The sequence below is a fragment of the Sinocyclocheilus anshuiensis genome, unplaced genomic scaffold, assembly GCF_001515605.1.
Source record: "Sinocyclocheilus anshuiensis isolate Anshui unplaced genomic scaffold, SAMN03320099.WGS_v1.1 scaffold456, whole genome shotgun sequence".
NCBI classification, from domain to species: Eukaryota; Metazoa; Chordata; class Actinopteri; order Cypriniformes; family Cyprinidae; genus Sinocyclocheilus; species Sinocyclocheilus anshuiensis.
Genome location: NW_015557074.1, coordinates 458,921 through 483,004, shown reverse-complemented (window position 1 = coordinate 483,004; position 24,084 = coordinate 458,921). Strand labels below are relative to the sequence as shown.

Here is a 24,084-nt window from a genome sequence, read left to right as displayed (position 1 = left end):
TTGTAAATACAACTTAACCACTGATTTCTAGTTGTGTCCTCTTTTAGAAGGCCAAACAAAGTAGTTTTGCTTTCACAACGAAACACACAGCGTCTCCACGACATGGCGGTGGCAACAATACTACAGCGAGAATCAAAGTTACGCCTTCTTTCTTTGCGTGAACATTTGGGCGGTGTTATGCAAATCTTCCCACACAGTGGCGTAGACATGTGGGGGCGAGTTTAAACGAGGCATTTTAGGAGGGCGTGTACGAGTCTTAACTTTTATAAAGAATATTTAGGTTTGAGACTTTAGTCTTTGCAACTTTAGGGATCTTATCTATTCACAAACAGCTTGTAACACTCCAAAGAGAAAGGAAAACTTGAAATCGCATCATATGACCCCTTTAATTTCTTAATTTTAAAATTTGTATCAAAATTTGTTACTGGATAGTAGAAAAATAACATCTTTGGAGGGTTTCTCAAACAGCAAAATTTTGATGTCAGTCCTTTTACGAGTGCTTCATTTCATTAGTTTTCATAATTTTCATCGTTAGCCCTATTCGGACGCGACTAATTTTCTAAACTACATTTGAGTTTTGATTCTTATCACTTGATGTCTGCGATTTTCATGTATCAATTCAGATGGGACTATCATGTTTACTACAGAGGTGGGAGGGTCTGTTTTGTACATCTGGGCATTGCAGAGATCACGCACTCTGTATGCGTGGCGTGCATTGCGTATAGTCATTCGAATTAATTGCCATTAGTATAACCACAGCTTTACTACAATTACCATTATTAAGCTATGGCTAGTATAGCAAAACCATGGTTAATTTGTGGTTACTTTAGTTTATTATTTATTTGTAGTAAAACTATGTTTAATTTTCGTAAAGGTACATATGTAATTAAAACATTATGTAGGCCTAATTGAATGCAGAAATGAAGGTGAGTAATCTTACCTGACACTGATATTACAGTAGCCAGTCTTAACAATTTGGTGTCCTGGGCTGGTCTAAACTTGGAAGCGCACTTTGGGATTTAGACCATAATTTTTCCTTTGTAGGACAGACGAGTTAACCAATGCAAAGTGTATTTTTTCATGGTGAAAGTGACTGTTTTGCCCTCTACTTTTTTTTTTTTTTTTTTTTTTTTTTTTTTTATTTCTTTGCTTGGAGGCAAACGTATCAAAAATGTGTGCGGTAGTAAGAGCGTCTACGGTAGTTCACGTCGGCCAAAACACACAAGGAAACACGTTATGAAAAAAATATTGTCGGCAATCACAGACATTTACATTCATACGAGATTAGTTTTCTCAGAGGATCACTGAATTTGCTGAAAACCAGTAGGTAATTTGCTCTAGAATACAGAGATTGTGTGAGAAAAATAGACGTGGCAGATTCGGACAGGATTAAAATCACCAGTTAAGTCTATGAAACACAAATTTTTCTAACGACCCCCGGAAAACTAGTCCCGTCCGAATAGGTCTTATATTCATAGTTTACAGCTACAAGGTGGATAAATGTTGATGCGGTTATGACCATTGCAATTCTGGAGTGACTCCAATATTGAGTGCTCACACAAAATTGAGAGGATTTAAAAAATGGTCAATTCAAAAGCGGTTATCACTCCCAAAACTTTACACATATACAGTTAAATTGTGTCCCATTTTGATTGAAGGTGAGAAGAGAACAAGACAAGGACCTCTTCCTTTATGCAAACTCCCACTTCAATCCAATTTGCACACAAATGAGAGCACAATGTCCCAGTGTCCCCCAACTCTACTGTCCCAAGGCTAGGATCTTATCTTCAGCACGCACGCGAATGAATGTTAATGGAATTAACATGGCGTGTCGATGAGTCAAAGCTTGTGTTTGTACGTGACTGCTGTCTTTACAGGTGTTTTCAGCCACTGTGAGTCTGCATACAGATGTACGATAAAATAAAAAAGCCAGCACATCACAGAAAGACAAAATGGTCTTGAAACAATTGCACGGTATACATTAGTCTATCTGCGTGACTGCACAGGTATGCGGTCTTAAGAGTTAACAGCGAGAAAGAAAGACAGAAGTCTCTCTCTCTGTGTCCCTGTAGTAAATGAGTTTCTCTGGTTCCCAGGCAGCAGGAATGTCCAGGTAACTAAGTACTGAAACTCTCCAAAATACAACATGACATAATAGAAGGAGATCAATTTTCAGCTCGCCCTGGAGACACACTCTCTCATACTCTCTCTCTCACACACACACACACACACACACACACACATATTAACACACACATACTAATAGCAGGCCCAGACATGAGGAGGACAGACACTCTCTCTCACACACACACACACACACACACACACACACACACACACATAAATAATCAAAAAACAGAGCGCATACATCATATTACACATGATACAGATATTTAAGCACTGTTTAGATGGAAATTTACAAGACGCAATTTCGTCGGCTCATGGGTGTGCTTTTCCTGCTTACGACAGCATGTCTGTAAACCGTGACCTACTCTAAGAGAATGCTGGCATTAATTTAACTAGTATGAAGTCAACTTTTGTCAACATTAGCCAAAGTAAACACACCAGCTATATTAATAACTGTTTTGACTATGAAACCACATCAACACAGCCTCTATATACTCTCACAGCTCACAGAGCCATTATTTCAGGACCAATTTTAATATATTTTCTTCTGATGAACTGTGACTGAAACATTTCCACAGAAACCTATGGATGGATTTTCTTTCATTCAGATTCAATCTTCTGAATTTGCTCTTTGGAATTGACATAGAGTTATGGATAAATTGTTTTTTACATTTTAATTGATGGATGGGACTCATAAGCCCAGGCAGGGATCATGTCTGGACATGCCCACTCCATTTAGCCAGCCATATCCCCTTCAGGTACATTCGATTGCCCATGTTAAAGCTCAGGATTACAGGTTTAATGGAAGAGGAATTGAGGGAAGAATTTAAAATGGTGGTGGTGATTTTGTGGCGGTGTAGCTTTGTGGTTGAAGATCTGAACTGGAAAGTGAAAGATTAAAGGTTAAAACCCTGCAAGGAATGCATGAGCTAACATTGTGTGAATCTTACAAAGACTGTAAAAATATTTTTGGGTGGTTGAAATAAAGAAGTATATTTTGCATAAAGAAGCTTAACTGAAGCCTAATTAGCATTAGCATAATATTTTATATATTATTTAAATTGATTATACACTACCGTATGGTATGGGGTCAGCAAGATTCATTACTGAAAGAAGTCTCTTATGCTCACCAAGGCTGCATTTATTTGATCAAAAATACAGTAAAAATGGTAATTTTGTGAAATATTATTAACAATTTAAAATTAAAATATTTTTTATTTGAATATTTTTATAATATATTTTCAGCAGCCATTATTCTAGTCTTAAAGGGTTAGTTCACCCAAAAATGAAAATTAGCCCACAAATTACTCACCCTCAAGTCATCCTAGGTGTATATGACTTTCTTCTTTCAGACGAATCCAGTCGGAGTTATATTAAAAATTGTCTTTGATCTTTCAAGCTGTTTAATGCCACTCAGCGCGTGTTGCATGCATCAGTCCAAAAGACGTTAAATAAAAAGCGCCCATCCATAAAAAAAAGTGTCTCACACGGCTCCGGGGGGTGAACAAAGGCCTCCTGTAGTGAATTGATGCATTTTTGTAAAAAAAATATCCATATTCAAAACGTAATAATCACTTTAATGTAGCTTGCGCCAACAGTCCTACACGGAAGCAGCTCCGGGCGGATGACGTATGAGGTCAGCTTTGCGCATGTGCCGCTCAGAAGTGACGCACGCGGAAGCGCAGGGGAGAGATCACAACAAAACACCAGTCACTTATTAGAAATACAAAACGAGGATTTGTAAAGAAGAATGTCGGAGGATTTCGATATAAGCCCAGAGGAGACTGGTTTTCCTTTTGCTAAAGTAAGGAAACTGCTTCCTTTGCTCCAGTTAACAAACGTTGGTTTTCACGAGACTCACCGGCGCATGAGCAATACTGAACTCATACGTCATCAGCCTGGAGCTGCTTCCTTCACTACAGGAGGCCTTTGTTCACCCCCCGGAGCCGTGTGAGACACTTCTTTTTATTGGTTGGGTGCTTTTTAGGACTGATCCATTAAAATTTATTTTGGACTGATGCTTGCAACACCCGCTGAGTGGCATTAAAGAGCTTGAAAGATCATAGACAATTTTTAAAATAACTCCGACTGGATTCGTCTGAAAGAAGAAAGTGATATACACCTAGGATGACTTGAGGGTGAGTAATTTGTGGGCTAATTTTCATTTTTGGGTGAACTAACACTTTAAGTGTGATATGAATCTTCAACAATGATTTTAATATGCTAATTTGGTATTAAAAAAACATTTTATTATTACTATCAGTGCTGAAAACAGTTGCGCTGCTTAATATTTTTGTGAAAACCATGATATGTTTTTTTCAGGTTTCTTTGAATATAACATTCAGAAGAACAGCATCTATTTGAAATAGAAATCTTTTCTAACATTACAGTATAAATGTCACTTCTGATTTAATTGCTGAATTAAAGTATTAATATCTTTATAAAACACTGTCCCCAAACATGCATGTACATATTTAAGAAAAATATGTTACGTTTATATATTAAATATATTTATATATGATATAATTTATATGACTATAAATATATACATGTAAATACATGTAAATATTTTCAAATTATATGCTGTATGTGTGTGTCTTTATATATACATAATAAATATACACAGTACACACACATATATTATATAAACAAAAACTCTTATTTTGGATTAGATTAATCACGATTAATCGTTTGACAGCACTAATATGAATACATACATATTTATACATCAGTATTTGTTATTTTGGCATTAATTTATACAGATACATTGACAAATCATTATGTCCAAACAGGATAAAAATCTATTGACTACTATCATTGGTGATACTGAGAACTGTCATGAAAGGAGGCTTCATTGTCTATGCATAATATAATTTATTATTCTTTCCTTTTGATTTTTGGATGAAATTATGACCCAGACATGTTTCTGTGAGACTCATTCATTCAGCCATTCACTTAACCCTAGGTGACCCTGAGGAACTTTCCCTGTAATAAGCAAAAGAAAAGTGTCAGCTAAATGCCACATTACTAATATTAGTATCCTAGTTAATAAAGGCTGTGGGCCTCTAATCAAATCTGCTCTGAGGTTTGATCTCAGGTGTGGGTGATTAATGAGGTGCAGGGCCAGTAGGGAACAACGTGTGTGACCTCAGGCTACTATTGGGAAACTGTTATAATAATGATAAAAAAAAAGTTCAATCAAGTAATGATGTAGATTAACTACAACCCAGTCTTTAAAAAGCAGAACCTCCAAAAACTGCTGCGAGTGAACACAGACACCCAGAGTATTGCTGGGACAGTGATAAATGACTTTAAATATCTCAGAGGCATGAATCCAATCTTCATCAGATAACCTTCAGGACTTGGTTATCACACTCACTTAAATTCAGCAACCTGCAGGAAATTAAACACACAACTACTGCACTGTAAGGAGAAAAAAAAATAGTAGAAAAATGTATAATGTCCTTTTCTGTTCTGTTCGTTATCGTCCGGGCAGAACTATTGTTCCAGCCACCAAAGACAGTGTTCATCGTCTGTTTGATTACATCTTTAATTGATTACGTCTTTAATTTATTTTTCCGTACATTTCTGCCATATGTACATTAACTGACAGTCACCACTGATAAGCTACCACTAAATATTGTAGAAACTGAATTTGTTGTAAAGTTGCTTTGCAACGATTTGTATCGTGAAAAGTGCTATACAAATAAACTTGAATTGAATTTAATTGAATTGTTCGGTTTAAGGACATTTCCTTCAACCCTAAAACACATTACAATGCAATACATAATTCAAAATACAGGTATTAAAAACTAATATGGAAAATTCCTTAATATTAACACAGTATATTGGGCTGTATTATTACAGTCTTTTCCTAGTGTGAGCTCAAAATCACAACCAGAACTGAAAAGCCCAAACTGTGCTTATTTTAGACATTTCATACAATGCTGCTTGAGTTAAGGATGCACAAAACAGTTCTCTATGATTATATCCTTTACTGGTGTCAATTGAAAACAGATTTGGACAAAATATTGTACAAATGTGTTTATATGTCAAATATATTACTTATAAATTATAATTTTGGTCATATTTCCCACCCTGCATGTTATTCGATTGGCTTGCTTTGTATTCAGATGATGATTATTCAAATTTCTGAGCTGCAATCACCTGCAAAACTCCAATTCACCTCTAGTTTCAGATCATCTAACCCTCTGCCTTGTACACACCCCAGCGTTTGTGGCGTTAGATGGAGGTAATAACATCGCCACTAAAGCCATCAACTAAAAACGATCATTCCCAAACCCCACAACCTAGAGTTCCCACACATCCACTTCCTCTCCATATCCATTCATCCTGATCATCGACGCCCTCATCTCTTCTTTTCTTGTCACAGCGGAAGAAAGGGAGAGTGATGATCTCATTTACTGTGGGACCACATGAAGGCCAACAGCTTCAATCATGACACCATTAATCAGGAAACACTAAACAATGGAGGAGCCACAATGCGTTACAGTATGACAACACAGTTAAACGGTGAAACACACTGTGTGGGTCATCACTCAGGAACCGACACTTACAGCGTGAACCGAGAGGCTGGGATGATCAGAAAGCCAGCGGAGGAAAAGATAAGGGAAGAAAGCCAGAGAGAACGGCTCACCTTTCCTCATAATACCTGCGCTCACCTGTTTGTCTCCTCACCTGAGGCTGTGGGATCCTGAGACCCCCCTCCCTCCCTGCTTCCACCTGAACCACCACACAAAGATGGACAGATAATACGGTTCTTTCCCTCCCTTGATGCCCACAGAATCCATTCACTCCCTCTCCCTCACACTTCAGCCCTGCCCTGAAACTGATCCAGACAGCCGTTTTCCTCCAGAATTTTCTCACACTCACAGTTTAAATAGCCCGACATACTCATATACACTCACACTTTAATACATGCATTTATACATCGCATGTACTCAAAAACTAAAAATAAATAAATGGGGTTGTGTGATAATCGCAGTAAGATCTGTTTTATTTACAATATCAGAGTGGCTCAGTTTACAGTTAATGCAGGATCTCTGCTTGGGCTTTTACGTGCATTTTTATGAGTTTTATGTGCATTTGGGAATGCACCATGCGCAAGGTTAACTTTATTTACACATTAATATAATTTCCAACATTTTTGTAGACAGAAGTTTACAGCATTTGAGCAGTATTCTGCTGTCTTCTGTTGAAAGCTCAAGGGTATGAATGTAGTGTAAATGAAATTATTATAATTATCAAAAATTCTTTTTCATTTTAACAGTACTAAATTTACAACAGAAATCAATTGCTGTGTTAATAATAATAATAATAATAATAATAACAAAAACAACAACAATAATAATAATAATAATTATTATTATTATTCCATTTTACATTGTCAAAATAAAACACTTACTAATTACAGATTAAATATTTCATCTGTGTGGTCATGTGATCATTAACTAACATGAAAGAACTGCGAACATGTGAATGTCTCATTAAAATATTGAAATATCAACTTGGTTAATGTAAATGTTTGGTAAATGTTGGGAAAATTGTGACTTTTCTAAATTTCAAAACATTTCACATCTGCAAAATGCACATCCCTAGTGCCAATCCACTACACAGAGGTCAATTTGCCGGAGGCTCTCAGACCTGTTCTTCCAAGCCAGGACAGCTGGCCTGCATCAGATGATTTCCCCCTGCACCAGCAAAGCTCCAGCTATCTTTGGGCTTTATTGAAAACATTATTAACATTTATAATTAATGTAGTTACAAAAATAACATCACCTTTCTCACCCTCATTACTACTGTATATCCTCCACCTACTGTATGAGCAGCCAATTAGATCCTAAAACTTCCAGATAATAATAATCATTTTAAAGGAAACAAACAGAGGATTTGTTCCAAAATCTAGTGAGCCACCATTAGGGAGCATTTTATTGCATCATAGGGGCAGCACCAACCATTCCAAAAAGTTAATTCTAAGGAAATATCACATATATCCTTTCTTACATTGCTCAATGATAAGATGATGGATGAAGCATGAGAAACATTGATTATAAATACAGTTACTTACAGTTCTTTTAATAACAAATTATTAATGAAAAATACTTCAACAATTAAAAAAAATGTATGTACTCAATATTTGGGTGTACTGTGTATTTGCATTCTTATATGCATGTTTGTACAGAAGAAACAGACGTCACTGCCATTGGCTGGCAGTCTACTTTTTTTGGCCTGTCATTTGCATGAATTTGTGCATTTCTAAAAGTTTTGATGTGTGCATTAGCTTGTTAATATGCTGTATACCTGTATGCATACGTGTGGTATAAGCCGCTTTGGATAATAGTGCCAAATCAATGAATGTAAAAGTAAAGCAAATGTATGATAGAAAAGATTTGGTACAAGAGAGCGTTCAACATCGAGGTTCCATTTCAGTTAGGATGCTAAGATTCAGAGAACTTCATCATTCATTCAACAGTTAATAACAAAAAAAAAAAAAACGACTTGTACTGGCCTATCAGTCTCCTACAGCCGGCAAGTTATTTTGAAGGAATTCTGAGGCCTGAAGCTGGTTGTAATGCAGCACTGTGGTAGACAGTAATTACAGCAAGAGAATACTGTAATATTTTACATGAGAGATATGTGGGTCATGAGCCTCATCTTTCTTTTATTGGGGGTTTCTGTGACTCATCGAAGAGTTTGATATCCCCAACCGCTCCCTTCAGATTCTGATGATAAGATTGGTATTATGTGCGATGACTTAGCATAGTGACAAGACATTCATGATCTCAACCACAAGACAAAAAATACAGTTGGTTTCCTTCTTGGGCCTTGGGCACCTCTCTTTTATTTTTCTGTTTTCATTGAATTTGTATGAAGTTGAAAAATTGTATCATAAAAAACCACACCAGTATTAAATCACAGTGGTCCAATTAAAGATTTGCTTTTAAGTCAACGATTAATGGTCTATTTGTAGTGATAGCATCTGCTCTATTACTGCAGAAAATAAAAACTAGTGATGTCAATTTGTCTGGAAAATAAGAGAGAATAAACATGTTTCACAAAAGAAAGAGCCAGAAAATGATGAAACACAATGGGAGAGAAAGAAAGACACATTTTCTAGTCAAGACAATTACTACAGAGGAGATAAATGCAAATAGAAGATAAACAAGCTGTAAATTATTATGTTCAGCTTTGATTTAACCGATCAAAAACCAATTGTGTATTTGTGACATTGTAACCAAACTATTTTCATTGGCCGTGCTGATATTCAGCACAACAGCAGGACTGCAAATGTGATGCTGCTTTTGAGACACTTCAATAAACAAGACAAATATTGAGTAACTGATTCAGACAAAATATGACCAAGTAATTTGTTTATTTTTGCTCCATCAGTGAAAATGGTTTGGTTAAAATTTTAGTATGGCAAATACAGACAAGCAGAGAGGCAATGAAATGTCCCAGTGACATTATACAAAATATCAGCATGTATCTCTGAATGCAGCTTATCAAATCCGAGGACCAGAACAATACTCATTATGTTACAAAAGACAGTCTTTATCTTCAGCCACCACAACACCAGTAGATAAAATTAAAAGTTGTGCTACAATCTTTCACCCTCATCTTTTTCTCTCTTTCTCTCTCACACATGCACACTATCTATCCGCTCTAATCAATAAGTGTGTAATCAGTTTAAAGACCCATGCTGGAAAAAACCAACCACTGACCGCAGCACTCACAGCGAGGTTCAGTAAAGATCACTGGCACAGCACGTCCACGGTCTGGCCAACAGTCAGCCAGCATTACTACCTCCATATGCTCGGCATAATGCCACTGAGGTCAGATCAAGGTTAAGTGAAAACTTCCCTATCAACAAGTTAATAAAATAGCAGGCAAGCTTATATAGCTTTAAGGAAACCACTGCATGCGATTTGGGTGTGATCCAAATTTGTGGATAGTGGAAAACAAATGCTTCAGTGTTGTTTTTAATTAACCCAAAAACAAAAATTCTGTTATTTACTAACTCAAATTTGAAAGCACAACTAAAGATACTTTTAATGAAACCTGAGAGATTTCTGTCTCTCTGCCCCAAAACTTTGATGCTACAAAAAGTTTGTAAAGACATTGTAAAAAATAAATAAATAAAAATCCAAAATCCAAGTCTTCTGAAGACTGTATGATGCTGTATGATGAACAGACTTAAAGGGATAGTTCACCCAAAAATGAAAATTCTGTCATTAATTACTCACTCTCATGTCGTTCCAATCCCCTTAAGAACTTTCTTCATCTTCAGAACACATATTAAGATATTTTTGATGAAATCCGAGAGCTTTCTGACCCTCCATAGACAGCAAGGGTACTACCACGTTCAAGGTCCAGAAAGGTACCAAGAACATTGACAAAATAGTCCGTGTGACATCAGTGGCTCAACCGTAATTTTACTTTTTGTGTGCAAAGAAAATAAAAAATAATGACTTTATGAAACAATTATTTTCCTCTGTGTCACCCTAGCACCATTTTAGCACCATCACGGCGCATGCTTCATGATAATGTATTCTTGTAGCTTCATAAAATTAAGGTTGAAACACTGATGTCACATGGACTATTTTAACAATGTCTTTACTAAGTTTCTGTGCCTCAGAAAAAGGTCAGAAAGCTCTTGGATTTCATCAAAATATCTTAATTTGTGTTCCGAAGATGAACGAAGGTCTGAGGGATTTGGAACGATATGAGGGTGAGTAATGACTGACCGAATTTTCATTTTTGGGTGAACTAACCCTTAATATTTATTGCTTACGAATGTTGTTACAAGTTGTGGAGGAATTAAGGCTGATTTATACTTCTGCGTCGGACCTACGCCGTAGCCTTTACGCCGTAGGCTATGTGTCAGTTTTCATTTATACTTCTGCGTCGTTGTCCGCGTCAACGTGCAGTACACATGCAAACCGCTAGTCAGCAGTATCCACGGGCATGTTGCTGGTGTAACCCACAGTACCACGGCAAAAGCCGAAGAAGAAATGGCTCGTCGGAGAAGCATTATAGCCGTGACGGCGGCAAATAAATATCAAATCATTAAATCATTATTTAAAACTACAAAAAGGAGACAACAAGGAACAGGAGATGATGGCATTCTTTCAATCTGCACAAGGACTTGTACCACGGCAGATCAACATTGTTTGTTGTGGACAACTACTGATGTATAATGCTATGTAGTATAATAAATGATCAGACACTTGTTCTTTGCTTTGTTTTATTTTATATAAGAAGTTGTTACATTAAAATATATTAAAGTGCACATAAACACACACAAAACTCAAGTACATATGGAGGGAGGGGTTCTTGCAGACCAATCACAGCGCTTGCGGTCTGCGTAGAATTGATGCGCTGTTAGATTTTTGGGGAGGTGCACGTCAGGCTACGGCGTATGGGTGTGCGTCTATGCGTAAGCTATGGCGTAGGTCCGACGCAGAAGTATAAATCAGCCTTTACGGTGAGGAAAACAAAGTCATGTCTATTCTCAAACATAAAACAAACACAACTATATAAAGGCTATTCACATGAGCACATTTTAACATTAAAAATGATTTATACTTTCATTAATTTGATACACTTCTCCACACAGGAAGAACAAACATGCCAACTAGTTACTGACCTGATGTAGACTTAGCTGAAGCAGACTGATCTAGATCGAGGTTTACGTAAGTAAGGTAACGAGAAAATAAGCAATGGCTCTCAATTACAGTGTGCTGCAGTTCCATTTCTCACCACAGATTTAGATTGGAAGATTGTGGGGCACTGTAGAGCTGGGCAGGGCTCAGGAACTGTTTGCCCCACTTGGCATCATAACACATGTCTGCTGAAGCCATACAATGGATTTTGTTAAATCCTGCCAACTTTACAACTTAAAACAGTCTATAAAATCAGAAACATATTTGTTGGAGAATGCTGAACACTCTTAGGCCTTCAGTTTATTATTGATTCAGTTTATATAGAGGTTTATGTTTTGCATGAATATTTTGGCTGGTTAAACCGCTTGATTCAAAATGATTTATTTAACCATCTTCAGAAACTTTTGAAGCATCAATGTTTTGGTGTAACAGACTTTCAGCGGAGGGAGAGAAACCTTCCTGAATTCATTAAAAAAAGATGAACAAATTCTTCTGGAACGACATGAGTAAATGATGACATAACTTTCATTTTTGATATCTCTTTAACTTGTAGAGACAACTTTAGGTAAGATATTTCTAAGTTGATTTCAAAGAAGTATGAATACTGTGGCTCTAGTGCTAACAAATCATTGTCAGAAGTGTCATAAACATTGGCTCAGCCTTATTTTTTGTGATACCCCTAAATTTTGTTTTTGTTTTTTCCATTTTCCCACATTAGCTCAACCAATGGAGTCTGAGGGTGGTGTATTTTTCATGTATTTAATATATTTTTCAACCAATGGCAGATGAGCGAATGTGTTCAGGACACTTGTGTGTGGTCTTTTTTGTCATTTTCCACCTGTTATATTTGTCAATTACACAGTTTACCTTCAAGAACTGACATGATAAGGGCAGCAGCGGTGAGGTCTTGGCAATCCAAACAGTTTAATGGTGACATGACAGCTGCCCTTTAGAAAATATCGTTCTGATATATTGAACCACGCACAACAGATCAGAAAAACCAACACTTTATCCAAGTGTCTTCCAAGCAGTCTTTGTCAAAGGTTTCTACATCAAATGATATATAGAAATTATGTTTTTACCTCATCGCTGTTCACTAAGCAAATGAGAGATGTACTTACTGGCCATGCGTATTTAAATGGGATAGCAATTCGTCCATTTCTGCTGTCGCTTCCCTCGTTTCCATGATGATGTAAGGTGTGGGAGTTACCACCCAGGACAGGTGTGCTGCCAGTGCCATATGTACAGGTGCCGGTTGGTGCAACCCGAGCCTGGTACTCCTTCAGACAGGCCTTGAAGAAGGTGTCACACTGATCACCTGATGAGCAGCGCTGCCCGCCACTGGCCTGGGGGTCACAGCACTGATCACTCAGTAGAAAGCCCTGAGGGTTTAGCCACTGTCGAATCTGGACCTCAAATGTGCCCACCGCACAGACAACCTATGGAAATTCAAAACAGCCATGTTAAAAAAGGGAAAACAAACAGGAAAACTGAAATGTGACAAAGTGCATGAAGTCATTAAGATGAGAAGCAGCACTTTCAGCCTCCAAAGGTGTTTAGAATTTAAATTCTCTCATGATGCTTGTTCATATTCTCCACAGTTACTGGCTTCCTGAAAACAGTTTTATCACATCTGGATGTTGGCTTGTGTAGGTTAGAATATCAATGCTGTTGTCGTCGATTATAAAAATGTATCATATTCTTTTGTAATGTAAATGACAAGTATATTGATTGTTTTTATTAAAAAGAAATGCTTAAAGCAGTGGTTCTCAACCACCAAATCTGGCAAAAACTTCAGAGCTCACTTTGTCCAAGACAAAATTTGAAGGCCTTCCTGTCTAAGTTGATATCCACCTCTGGTACTTCGGTTGTAATAAAAAATAAAACTCAAAAATATGATATATATCAGTTTAATGTAATTGTGATGATTGATAGTTTTATTTTCTCCACGGAACACAAAATTGAGATTATTTGTAGATAATGAGTCCAATTTAGGCTAATTAATGTACATACACACAAATGTGCATGAAATCAGTGCATAAACGATGAACAAATCATGATTCACCAAAAATCCGACGAGACAATTCTCGACTTGACTTACTAAATGTATTCAATGTTTATGGTGCTTTTATTGTCATTTCTGGAGTTTGACAGCACTCTGATAAAATAAAGTCATGTGGGTTTTCAGAACAACATGAGGGTGAGTAAATTAAGACAGAATTCTTATTTTTGGGTGAACTATTCCTCAAAATTGAAAAGCACTCGACTACATTAGCAAAGACAGAAAAAAGATACTGTGGTTGTATAAACACAGAAGAACTTGCTCTGAGTAATGCTCAAAGGCAAAATATGTGTATTCAAACATTAAAATCTGTTCTTACAGTTGTATTTATACAGTGTATAGAGTGTCAAACAACACAAACACAATCCCCACGAGACCCCATTCATCCAGACAGATAATGACTCTAGCAGTCTTTGTATCTGAAGGCAGATAAAGACAGAAAGAACAGACGATAACATTGATTCAAAGTGAAATCCCTGTGTCTAAACGGACAGCTACAGTCCTCTTCTGTGCTGTAATCACCCTATTCATCTGCATGCTCACTTAACTTCATTACCTCCATCTTCTCCCCTCAGGTTATGTCTTGCCTCTCTCTCACGCTTTCTCTCCTTACTCCCTTGTGTTAGTCACTTCCTACTCTTCAACCCCTTGCACTCTGTCTTCCATTCTTTATATCAATACCTCTCCTTTCTTTTCTCTCCCTCTCTCCCCAGAGGGGAACACATTTACAACACAGCTCCTATCTTGCCCTCTCCGACTGTGTAGTTCTCTTTTTTCACCTGGGAAAAGATCTCCTCTCATCATTATGTTCAGACTTTCCTGTCTTTATTGTTGCCATTCTTTTATTCACCTCTCTTTTTGTCACAAAGGAGGAGAAGACGCACAAACACACACACACACACACACACACACACACACTCTGCAAAGAGACGGCTGGGCATTTTAGGTACTCTCAGTAGGACAAAAAAACGATTTGCCAAATAAAAACCTAGAAAAAAAACATGTTTTATCAAAACTATTGTAGACTATTTATTTATTTATTTATTTTAAGATCTTCAAGATGCACATACTCGAAAAATCCTGATGTGCATCACACACTCTCTCCCACACAAATAAACAGACACACAGACACACACTGATTCTCCTGTGAATACGACATTCCAAGCCGGGTCAGACAGTAAGACTCGGTGGTGCCTGTCCTCTCCCCGTGACCCCACGTTTGAGCAGGACCGCTGAATGGCTGCACTGTCCTCCCATTGTTCCATCATGGCATGTTGTCCCATTCCTGCTCCTAAAACATGGACACATCAAACGCTCGGCAGATAGACCACCGGCCATCACTCTCCATCTCTCTTTCTTCCTCTCCCTCTATCCTCTGCCTGGGTCATTCCCAACATACCTGTATTTCAGCAGTCTCTCTTGTGTAGCTGCATCACAGGGCTCATTACCGAGACATTAAAACCCCACAAAGACTCGTCCTGAACTCCTGCCATCCAACATCAGAGACAAAGACATGCTGCTATTTAAAACAAAAAGGATATGTGCATAACACATTTCTGAGGGGGCAGCTACGCATTTTGAAGACATGTATTGACTAACTGTTAAAGTATTATTGCTGTCTAACACAAAAGGTAACCCTTATCTGTTTTATTCTCCATTCCTGATTTAGGCGTTTAACCAAGAATCATTCTTAATTTCACTTTTTAATACTGAAATTAAATTGAAATTCTAACCCAACAGTAGGGTATTTGACCCAATTTTGGCTTGAAACAACCCAACATTTTTGCCACAAATAGAATCAATAATAATAATAGCAATAATAAAAATATAATAAAATTTGCAAGTTAGCGATATTTTTTGCATGAATCAAGAATCACTTGCATTACAAAAAAGTTATAATGTAACTCCATGACATTCATTCATGAATACACTTTTTCTGGAAACAGTGGCATTTGAGAGATTACTTAATATTTATTATATAATCTACCCTTTTTCATACTTATTTAATTAATTTATATAGATTTAATGAATAATAAGAAATTATTAATTTTATTCAGCAAGGACACATTCCATTTTTCAAAAGTGAAATTAAAGACATTTATAATTTTACAAAAGTTTCCTACTTTCTATTTTGAAGGATCATGTGACAATAAAGACTGGAGTAATGGCTTCTGAAAATTCAGCTTTGCCATCACATGAATACATTTTATATATTAAATTTGTATATTGTAACAATCTTTCACAATATTACTATTTTATTACTATTTTTGTACTTTTGATTAAATAACTTGAGTGCCCTAGTAAGCATAAGAGATTTCTCTCAAAAACATTTAAGTTAGCATATACATTGGTAGCATAGTGTATTCCATATATACATGCATATACTATCACAAGTTATTCTCATAGTTTTAATAAACCTCATCTATGTTAGTCAGCTGTAACTAACCTAACTACATATACGTGACATAATTAAATAAAAAAAATGTTAATGTATTATTTTGAAGATATCAGCAACAATATTCAAATAAAATCTAAATGTTTGCAAGAAATAAACACATATTCATGATTGATGAACAAGGTTCATAAGAAAGTGCAGTACTAGCCTGGATAGGTCAAGTGACATTTCCGTCAACTGGCCTCAGGCCACTAGGCCATCCTTATTGTTGAGCCCTGTTATGTATAGCCCAACTAACAATACAAAGCTGTTGATCACTTCCCTCCTCATCTCTTTTGACAATAACATAAAAACCATAAAATTTCTTCTCTCTAGAACTTTCTGTAACATACACGCTATAGATCTTCCAAGAACCATCAAAGCATTCAACAACCAAAGTTCATACTGCAAAAACGACAGAAAGTTTTTCACACGCCCTCAGTGGCAGGACAGGTATGTGCATCCAGCAGTAACCCGCCAGAACACACACGCGCTTTCTGCACTCAAAGGGTTCTCATACCCTGGATCTGCCCTCCACAGCAGGTGAGTTGTCATCTCCACCGTAGACCAACAACCCCAGCGGAGACCTCAAAGCCTGGAATAATAGGTGACTGGGGTGGGATGTGTAGCATTGGAAGTAGATTCTGAAATAATGTCTTGGTTTTAATGCCAAATGTGTTTTAAACAGAGTAGGCTTCTCAAACCATAAGAGAGATTCATATTTTGAAAATAAAATGATGATATGTATTCTCTAAATACAGCTAAGCCATTTGGGTGGTACAAATGGATCAGCATAATTAGAGTGACTGAGTGTTTTCTGGGAATGCAAACAAAAGCAAAATCACATGCCCACAAAGAGACCCATTTCTCTTTATAAAATCTCCAAATCTCCTACTTTACTGCCTGATGTAAACATAATGAAATTAAAAATAAGCCTTGCTCTAAATAGAAAAGCGCTGCAATGTCCCCATTTATACTAGAGCAAAACGATGCTTTTGTTGTACAAATAAACCAGAGCACCAGGGTACGTTTCACACAGAAATATGATGAGCAAGTCTTACAGACAAGCTTTACAATAACACATCTTCATGTACGTCAGATATATTGTTGTATATGAACCATAGCTGACATGAGACTTTCGTATCTGCATGAAAATCAAGGCAACACGCCCAAAAAGAGCGACAAGTGCGGCGCGCAACAAAGAAAGATGGAACAACAGGTGGCTGCAGACGGTAACAGCACAACAGAGGTCTCTCGTCCACAAAGGTGTAAAACGGAATTATGGGGGTTGCACACCAAGTTAAACCCCCGCAAATTACGGCGAAGAAGCAGGCTGGGTGTGTTTAAGTGTGCATTGGTTTATATATATATATATAATTTCAACAATCACAAAAGTTTACAAATTAGTCAGAAATCGTCTTTGCTTGAGAAGGTAGCCATAGCAACAGCTGTCAATTTCAGACGGTGGCGACAAAAACATAATTACTGTAATTATTTATCACGTAATTATGGATGTGCGCAACAGAAATGTATTAAAAAGTCTTCAAGTTTACGCTTTGTTTGCGCAAGATGAACCTCAACCGACTGCGCCCAGAAAACGACAGACAGATTGCGTTAAAAAGTTCAGCTGCCTGAAAGTCGCTAAATAATTCGCATACTGGTGCAAACCACTTGTAAACAGCGCTAAAGTAAAAACAACACTGCACTAAATAACCACCAAGGATTGTCCGTGTAAAGCTCTGGAGAGAAAACACCCGTGAAAAAAGTGACAGCAGGCTGAAAATAGCGCGTAATCAGCGGCTTACCTGCGGCTGCAGCGCCAGCGAGAGCAGGAGAATGACGGTCCAGTGCTGTCCGCGCTCTGCATCCCTTATCATCGCCCTAGCAGCACTCCTTCTGTCCGTACTCGAGCTCTCCAAGGAGTGCCAACTCTTTCGGTCTCTATCCATTCTCATAGCAGACATTTGCGCACTTGGTCTGTGCGTACGGAACAGCCTTCCCCTGTTTGGTGACGCTTTCTTTACACTGTCCATGTGTCCATCGTGAAGACACAGCGCGAATACGAGCAAAGTAAATGTGGCACAGGTAAATGATAAGACCACTGATGTCTTTCCACACTCCGCTTGGAGTCCAGGGTGCTTCCTCCTCCTCCTCCTTCCACCTGCTACAGTTAAGAAGCTTTGAATGTTCGACCTGCTGACCTAGTGACTTGAGCTTTCATCCCATTTACTTCCCCTCTCACTCAAAGCAGCTCTTTCCCCTCACGTCAACCGGATAGGCTTTCCCGATGCCCTCCCAAAGCAAAGAGCAGCGATGAGAGCGAGACTGCGCATCACCGTGGGAAGCACTAGCGGTAAAGTTGCCAGGGTGTGTCCTCTACATGGGAATATCGGTCACCTGTATCTAACTTGAATATAATATCGACATATTTCTTACAAACTGATGTAGGCTAGTTTATAAATATAACATTTAGGTCTTTTTTTTTCATATAATGTCAACAGGGCTGCTGTTACAACCCAATTTCCACTATGTACATTTAAATTTGGTAATCGGATGTATTTAGGCCTACTATAGAATCATCTGTTTACCATCCATTTGATTCAAAAATAAGTTAATAATACATTAAACAAAACTGGAATCAAATACAGAACAAATAGATAAACGCAAAAAGTGTTACAGTCGAATACACTGTCATTCTGTGCTTTGTGAGTCCAGCAGAAATGCATTGTTACAAAATTGTGAAAGTTACAATCCTCCTCATCTGGTCAGAAATCTTTCTAGTTTTAAGATTTCAGCAAACAGGAAACATTCTCAGAATTTTGGTAAGATTCTGGCAAGGTTCTGATTCAAAGTTCAAGGTTCTCTCAATGTCAAACAAGCAATCTCCCAGTAACGTTAATAGAATGTTTATTCAAAATTATTGTCAAATCATTAGTATATCAATTATTGATACATTATTAATGGAACATTTTTTTCTGACCGGTTTTAGTTGGGTCCCATTTTTAAAACATTTTAAAAATGGGATGTTTCCAGTTTTCAAATAGACCTACTTTAATAGAAACGTTACCAAATGTTCTTAGAATTTTTGTTTTCTGGAATGTAGGCTATGAAAAGCTTGTGTGGATGGATACATCAAATTAAACAGTTCTGTCAGTTACCGTGAATCAGAGAATCGTTATGAATCACATAAAAAATTTACTTACAGTTTAAAATTATGGTGTGTACTTTGAAACCTTTATATTTCACAACTTTATATTTCTCACTTACACCTTTACTGCCACCTTAGGAGGGTGCTGGTCATGTATAATGCTGATTATACAACACTTCATGGTCTTTTTGCATAGATATGATGCCGGATATATAAGAAAATTGGCTAGGCTCAACAGCCCAACATCCCTTCTATCTATAAATGACAGAAACGGGCCCATTCTCTGCCATATGTCCTGTTTATGAAGTCACGGTATCATTTATAACAAATAAATTGTGAAACTATGCTATCCCATAATGCACTGGTCTGGAAATTCTCAGTAGGGTTTCTTTTCATGTGTACTCTTTCTGGAATAATAGGTCTCAAGCTTCACTTAATCTCTGAGCATGATCAAAGTGCTGCGGCACCAATTAAAAAAGCACGTCAGAGGGCAGACAATAGACAGACAGACAGAGGCTGTTACATTCAATACTCAAGCACATTTACATTACCGCCGGCTTGTTATCACATCATAGGCTAAAAGTGGAAGCGGCATGCTTAACTTAATCATTAGGTCGTTGGGTGAGGACAAAGCAATAAACCCACAAGGTTTGGATGCCAAATAGTGTTTGTGGGGTACTGATGCACCCAAAATGACTACGGATGTTTGAACATTTCACAAAGACTGAATATTTGTGTATTTACAGTAAAGATTTGTTATTGAGGACCACACACATTGCCTATATATACTGTCTGTAATTTTACATTGCTGAAGAAATAAATGAAAAATGCAAAAAAAAAATTTTTTATAAAAGTAACAACTAGTGACTATATGTGTTGTTTACTGGTTTTAGATGGGTTTTGACCACTTTTCAGCTGGTCAGGCAGAGAGATCTTTTTAAACCAGCTTGGCTAGACTGGAAGACCAGCTCAGCCTATAAACCAGACTTTTGATTTAGGCTAATTGCGGAAATTCAAAGCATATCGGCGTCATATTGCTGCTTTCCAGATCTCCATATCGGGGAATGAGTTTCCACTGTGCAGGCATTACAAGACAAAGCATCCGCTTTATGCTGAAAATATAATGAACCGATTTTATTGACTCGATCCTGTTTCCTCCCCACATTCGCGACGGAATGGACTTGTTGCGGTTATTTCCCAAAAGTAGAGTGACCCGTGGTCAGAACAGAGGGCTCTTCAAGTCCGTCTGTGATTAGCATAGAGTGGCGCTGACCTCGACACAACTGAATTTTAATGAATTTTAATCGCTCTTTATTCCTACTGACTCTAAAGCCGCGCTGAGAGCTGATGTTCAGAGTTAATGACATAATTTATGGATCCGTGAGAATTTTCAGCTGTTGGCAGGAATTACCTGTACGGCTGTGTTCTGACGATTTTCTTTCTTTCAGTTGGCTACTTCATTACGTTACCATTTAATCATTAAATTACTGTACAGATAAACTGACAGCAGTGACAGATGATGTATGTAGGGTTCCTAAACCAGTAAAACATACTACTATTTTTCCAGATTGTCACGTGATGAGTCCCTGCTTAAAAAAATCAATAGAAACCATCACAGAATGGTTTCCACTACAAATACACAAACCAACAACTTTTAAGTTTTAACCATTAAAACATTTTTAAAAATGGTTTTCTGTAGGCCTAGTGTGTTTTGGGACATATTCCATTAGGATTTAGTGGCTTTAACAAGCCACCAATAGAAGGCGACCGATTACCAGTAGATACCCACAGGGTCCACATTTTCCATTAAAACCATAGACTGTATAAAAACAGATTAAAACCAGTACAATTCCCACCATAACCAATAAAACCATTACAAATTTTGTGATGGTGTCTGTTTTTTTTTCCAGCAGGGGTGGCATTCACGTAACAAACGTTTCCAGGAAAAGATGACAGCCTATGTTAGCAGAGAATCAATCCTCCACTGGGATGAATGGGAAGATATGGCTCGTTCTTCTCAGGTACAAACCTTACTACCAGCCGAACCGTAAACAGTACAACAGCAAATGTCCCCATCTGCTGGACTCATTGTGAACTGAAAGTTGGTGATTAACATGGAAATGTAAAGAGAGCCAGTACTACACTCACAAAGATTCAAAGACAACTCACCCTCATATTCGCTCATAATTTGGCATGGAAATAAAGCAATACATAATAAACAAATAATAAACTAAGCCTACGCCACTTTCTAAGCTTGAGCCCATTTTGGGGGGTCAGTTGTGGGCATATTTGGATTCCAGACAAAGCAGTGATAAAGCAATGTATGTAGTTTTCTCAAACCAACCAACCTGCTGTTTGGTCATATGATCAGTGTGGGGACAGCTGTGTCCCACACATTGCTGGCATAAGAAGTGTCTGTTCTGTGACTCAAAGGGGGCAGTGTTGGTGGACAACAAACTGCTAGGCATGATGCCAATTGCATAAGACACACACATAGCACCAGCAGCAGTTAAGGTCAGGTTTTTCTCAAGGCAAAACAGCGGAGTGTGCAGAGGCTTGGGAAATCTGCAGAAGAATGCATGTTTGTGTACACAGAAAAAAAGTTGACCTAATCATTTAGGTCAACACAATGTAACTCAAGGCGCCGCTATTATACAGCTGACAGTTCAGAGTCCCTCAAACTTAATTTACCTATTATACGATACTCAAAAAAACTCCCAGGCCATGCGAAGGTGATTTAACTTCAATAGAAATCTCTCACTGCTTGAGATTAAAGAGAGTGTGTGTATGAGCTCAAACAACAGGACAATCAGTTTATGAGTTTGTGAATGCACTCAAGTACATAAAACATATCTGATTTCATCTTGACACAATTTCATAACAGAACAAAATGTTTGACATTCACTCATAATCTTGGGGTTATACATTTGAGTACCACACAAATGGGGAATAAAGTAAATTCCTTAGTAATCAGACTTAAGACTTGAAGTCTGAAGATCAATAAACCACTGAATCAAAGAGTGTCACATACACTTATGCATGATCAAGGCTGCGTATGCTTTTAAGGATTTTTGAATGTTTGATGTCAAAGGAATAATTGTCTCCACTTCTCCCTGCCCAAAAGCCAATTTGGATGTAGACTGTCACTGAGATGAGAAGAGAAGATCCCCCGAGTTTGCTGGCTTCTACTTCAAAAGGATGAGTGACAGACAAGGACAACCACAAGTAACGAGGACTGGCGCTAGATGCTGTGGACACACTAAAGAAAGACACAGGCTCATGGCTGACATCTTCATTAACTACATGGTGAAGTTTCAGAGGAAATCTTGACTGATACGGTAGGACGAATTGAACTACTTCTAAATGCGTGCGAACAAGGACACGTCATGAAAAAGTGGACTTAAACAGTAAATTGTTGTCAGGAAATTAAAACTGGTGTGGCTCAGTTCAGTTTCATAAAGACACACAAACACTCCTCTACAAAAGTTAAGGGTCAGATTTTTTTTTTATTAATGATGGTTCTTGCTGTCAATGTTGAAAAGCTTTTGCTGCTTAATATTTTTTGTGGAAACAGTGATGCATTGTTTCATGATTCATTATTGGAAATCTATTGTAACATTTTATCTTTCAACACTTTCAATGCATCTTTTCGGAGTAAAATATATATATATATATTTTTTTTTTACAGAGACTTTTTCAAACATATACTTAATGTTATTTAAATAAGTCTCTTCTGCTCACTAAGCCTGCATTTATTTGATCCAAAATACTGCAAAAGCAGTAATATTGTGAAATACTTTTACTATTTAAAATAACTTTTCTATTTGAATACATTTTAAAGGGGTCCATATGATGCGATTTCAATTGTTCCTTTCTCTTTGGAGTGTTACAAGCTCTTGGTGCATAAAGAAGATCTGTAAAGTTGCAAAGACTAAAGTATCAAATCCAAAGAGATATTCTTTATAAAAGTTGAGTCAACCACGCCTACCTAAAACTGCTCGTTCTAACACACCCCCACATGTCTACGTCACGATGTGGGAAGATTTGCATAACGCCGCCCAAATGTTCACGCAAAGAAAGAAGGCGTAACTTTTATTCTCGCTGTAGTATTGTTGCTGCCGCCATGTCGTGGAGACGCTGTGTTTCGTTGTGAAAGCGAAACTGCTTTGTTTGGCCTTCCAAAAGAGGACGATATCCGCTTCGTCATGCCTAGAGCTGATCCGTGCTGGTCGCTGTGGAAATACATCAACTTCGCGCTGTCGATCGCCGGACTGGCTTTCACCGTGGACGAAGCGGAGTCCAGCCTGGGGTCATCACATGTGGCTGCCGCAAGCCCGCCGACCGCCGCTCACTCAAGGCCAAAGTAGTTTCGTTGTGAAAGCGAAACTACTTTGTTTGGCCTTCCAAAAGAGGACACGACTAGAAATCAGTGGTTAAGTTGTATTTACAACACTGTTCCAGAACAGTTCAACCCAAATATTCAGATGTGAGCAGCACATTTTATGGAGGACTGTTTCCTGATCCTGAGTAGACTACAATGCCGGCTGTTCTGACTCACAGACTGGAAGTACGTTTTTTATATTTAAAGAATTTGCCACTGACGATTCAAACGCGAGTTTTGAGCAGTGTA

General features: G+C 37.7%; 1 protein-coding gene across 1 annotated transcript in view; it reads right to left on the bottom strand.

Moving 5' to 3' along the window:
- The window catches only part of LOC107676746 (protein jagged-2-like), a 60,480-nt gene extending 38,851 nt beyond the window's left edge, over positions 1-21,629 (bottom strand). The window contains exons 1-4 of the mRNA XM_016471413.1: positions 21,624-21,629; positions 18,572-18,682; positions 18,112-18,507; positions 12,932-13,249 (exon numbers count right to left, since the gene is read on the bottom strand). Of these exons, the coding sequence (XP_016326899.1) occupies positions 12,932-13,249; positions 18,112-18,507; positions 18,572-18,682; positions 21,624-21,629 (831 nt within the window). The remainder of the gene's footprint in view (positions 1-12,931; positions 13,250-18,111; positions 18,508-18,571; positions 18,683-21,623) is intronic.
- Between the last annotated feature and the right edge of the window lie 2,455 nt (positions 21,630-24,084).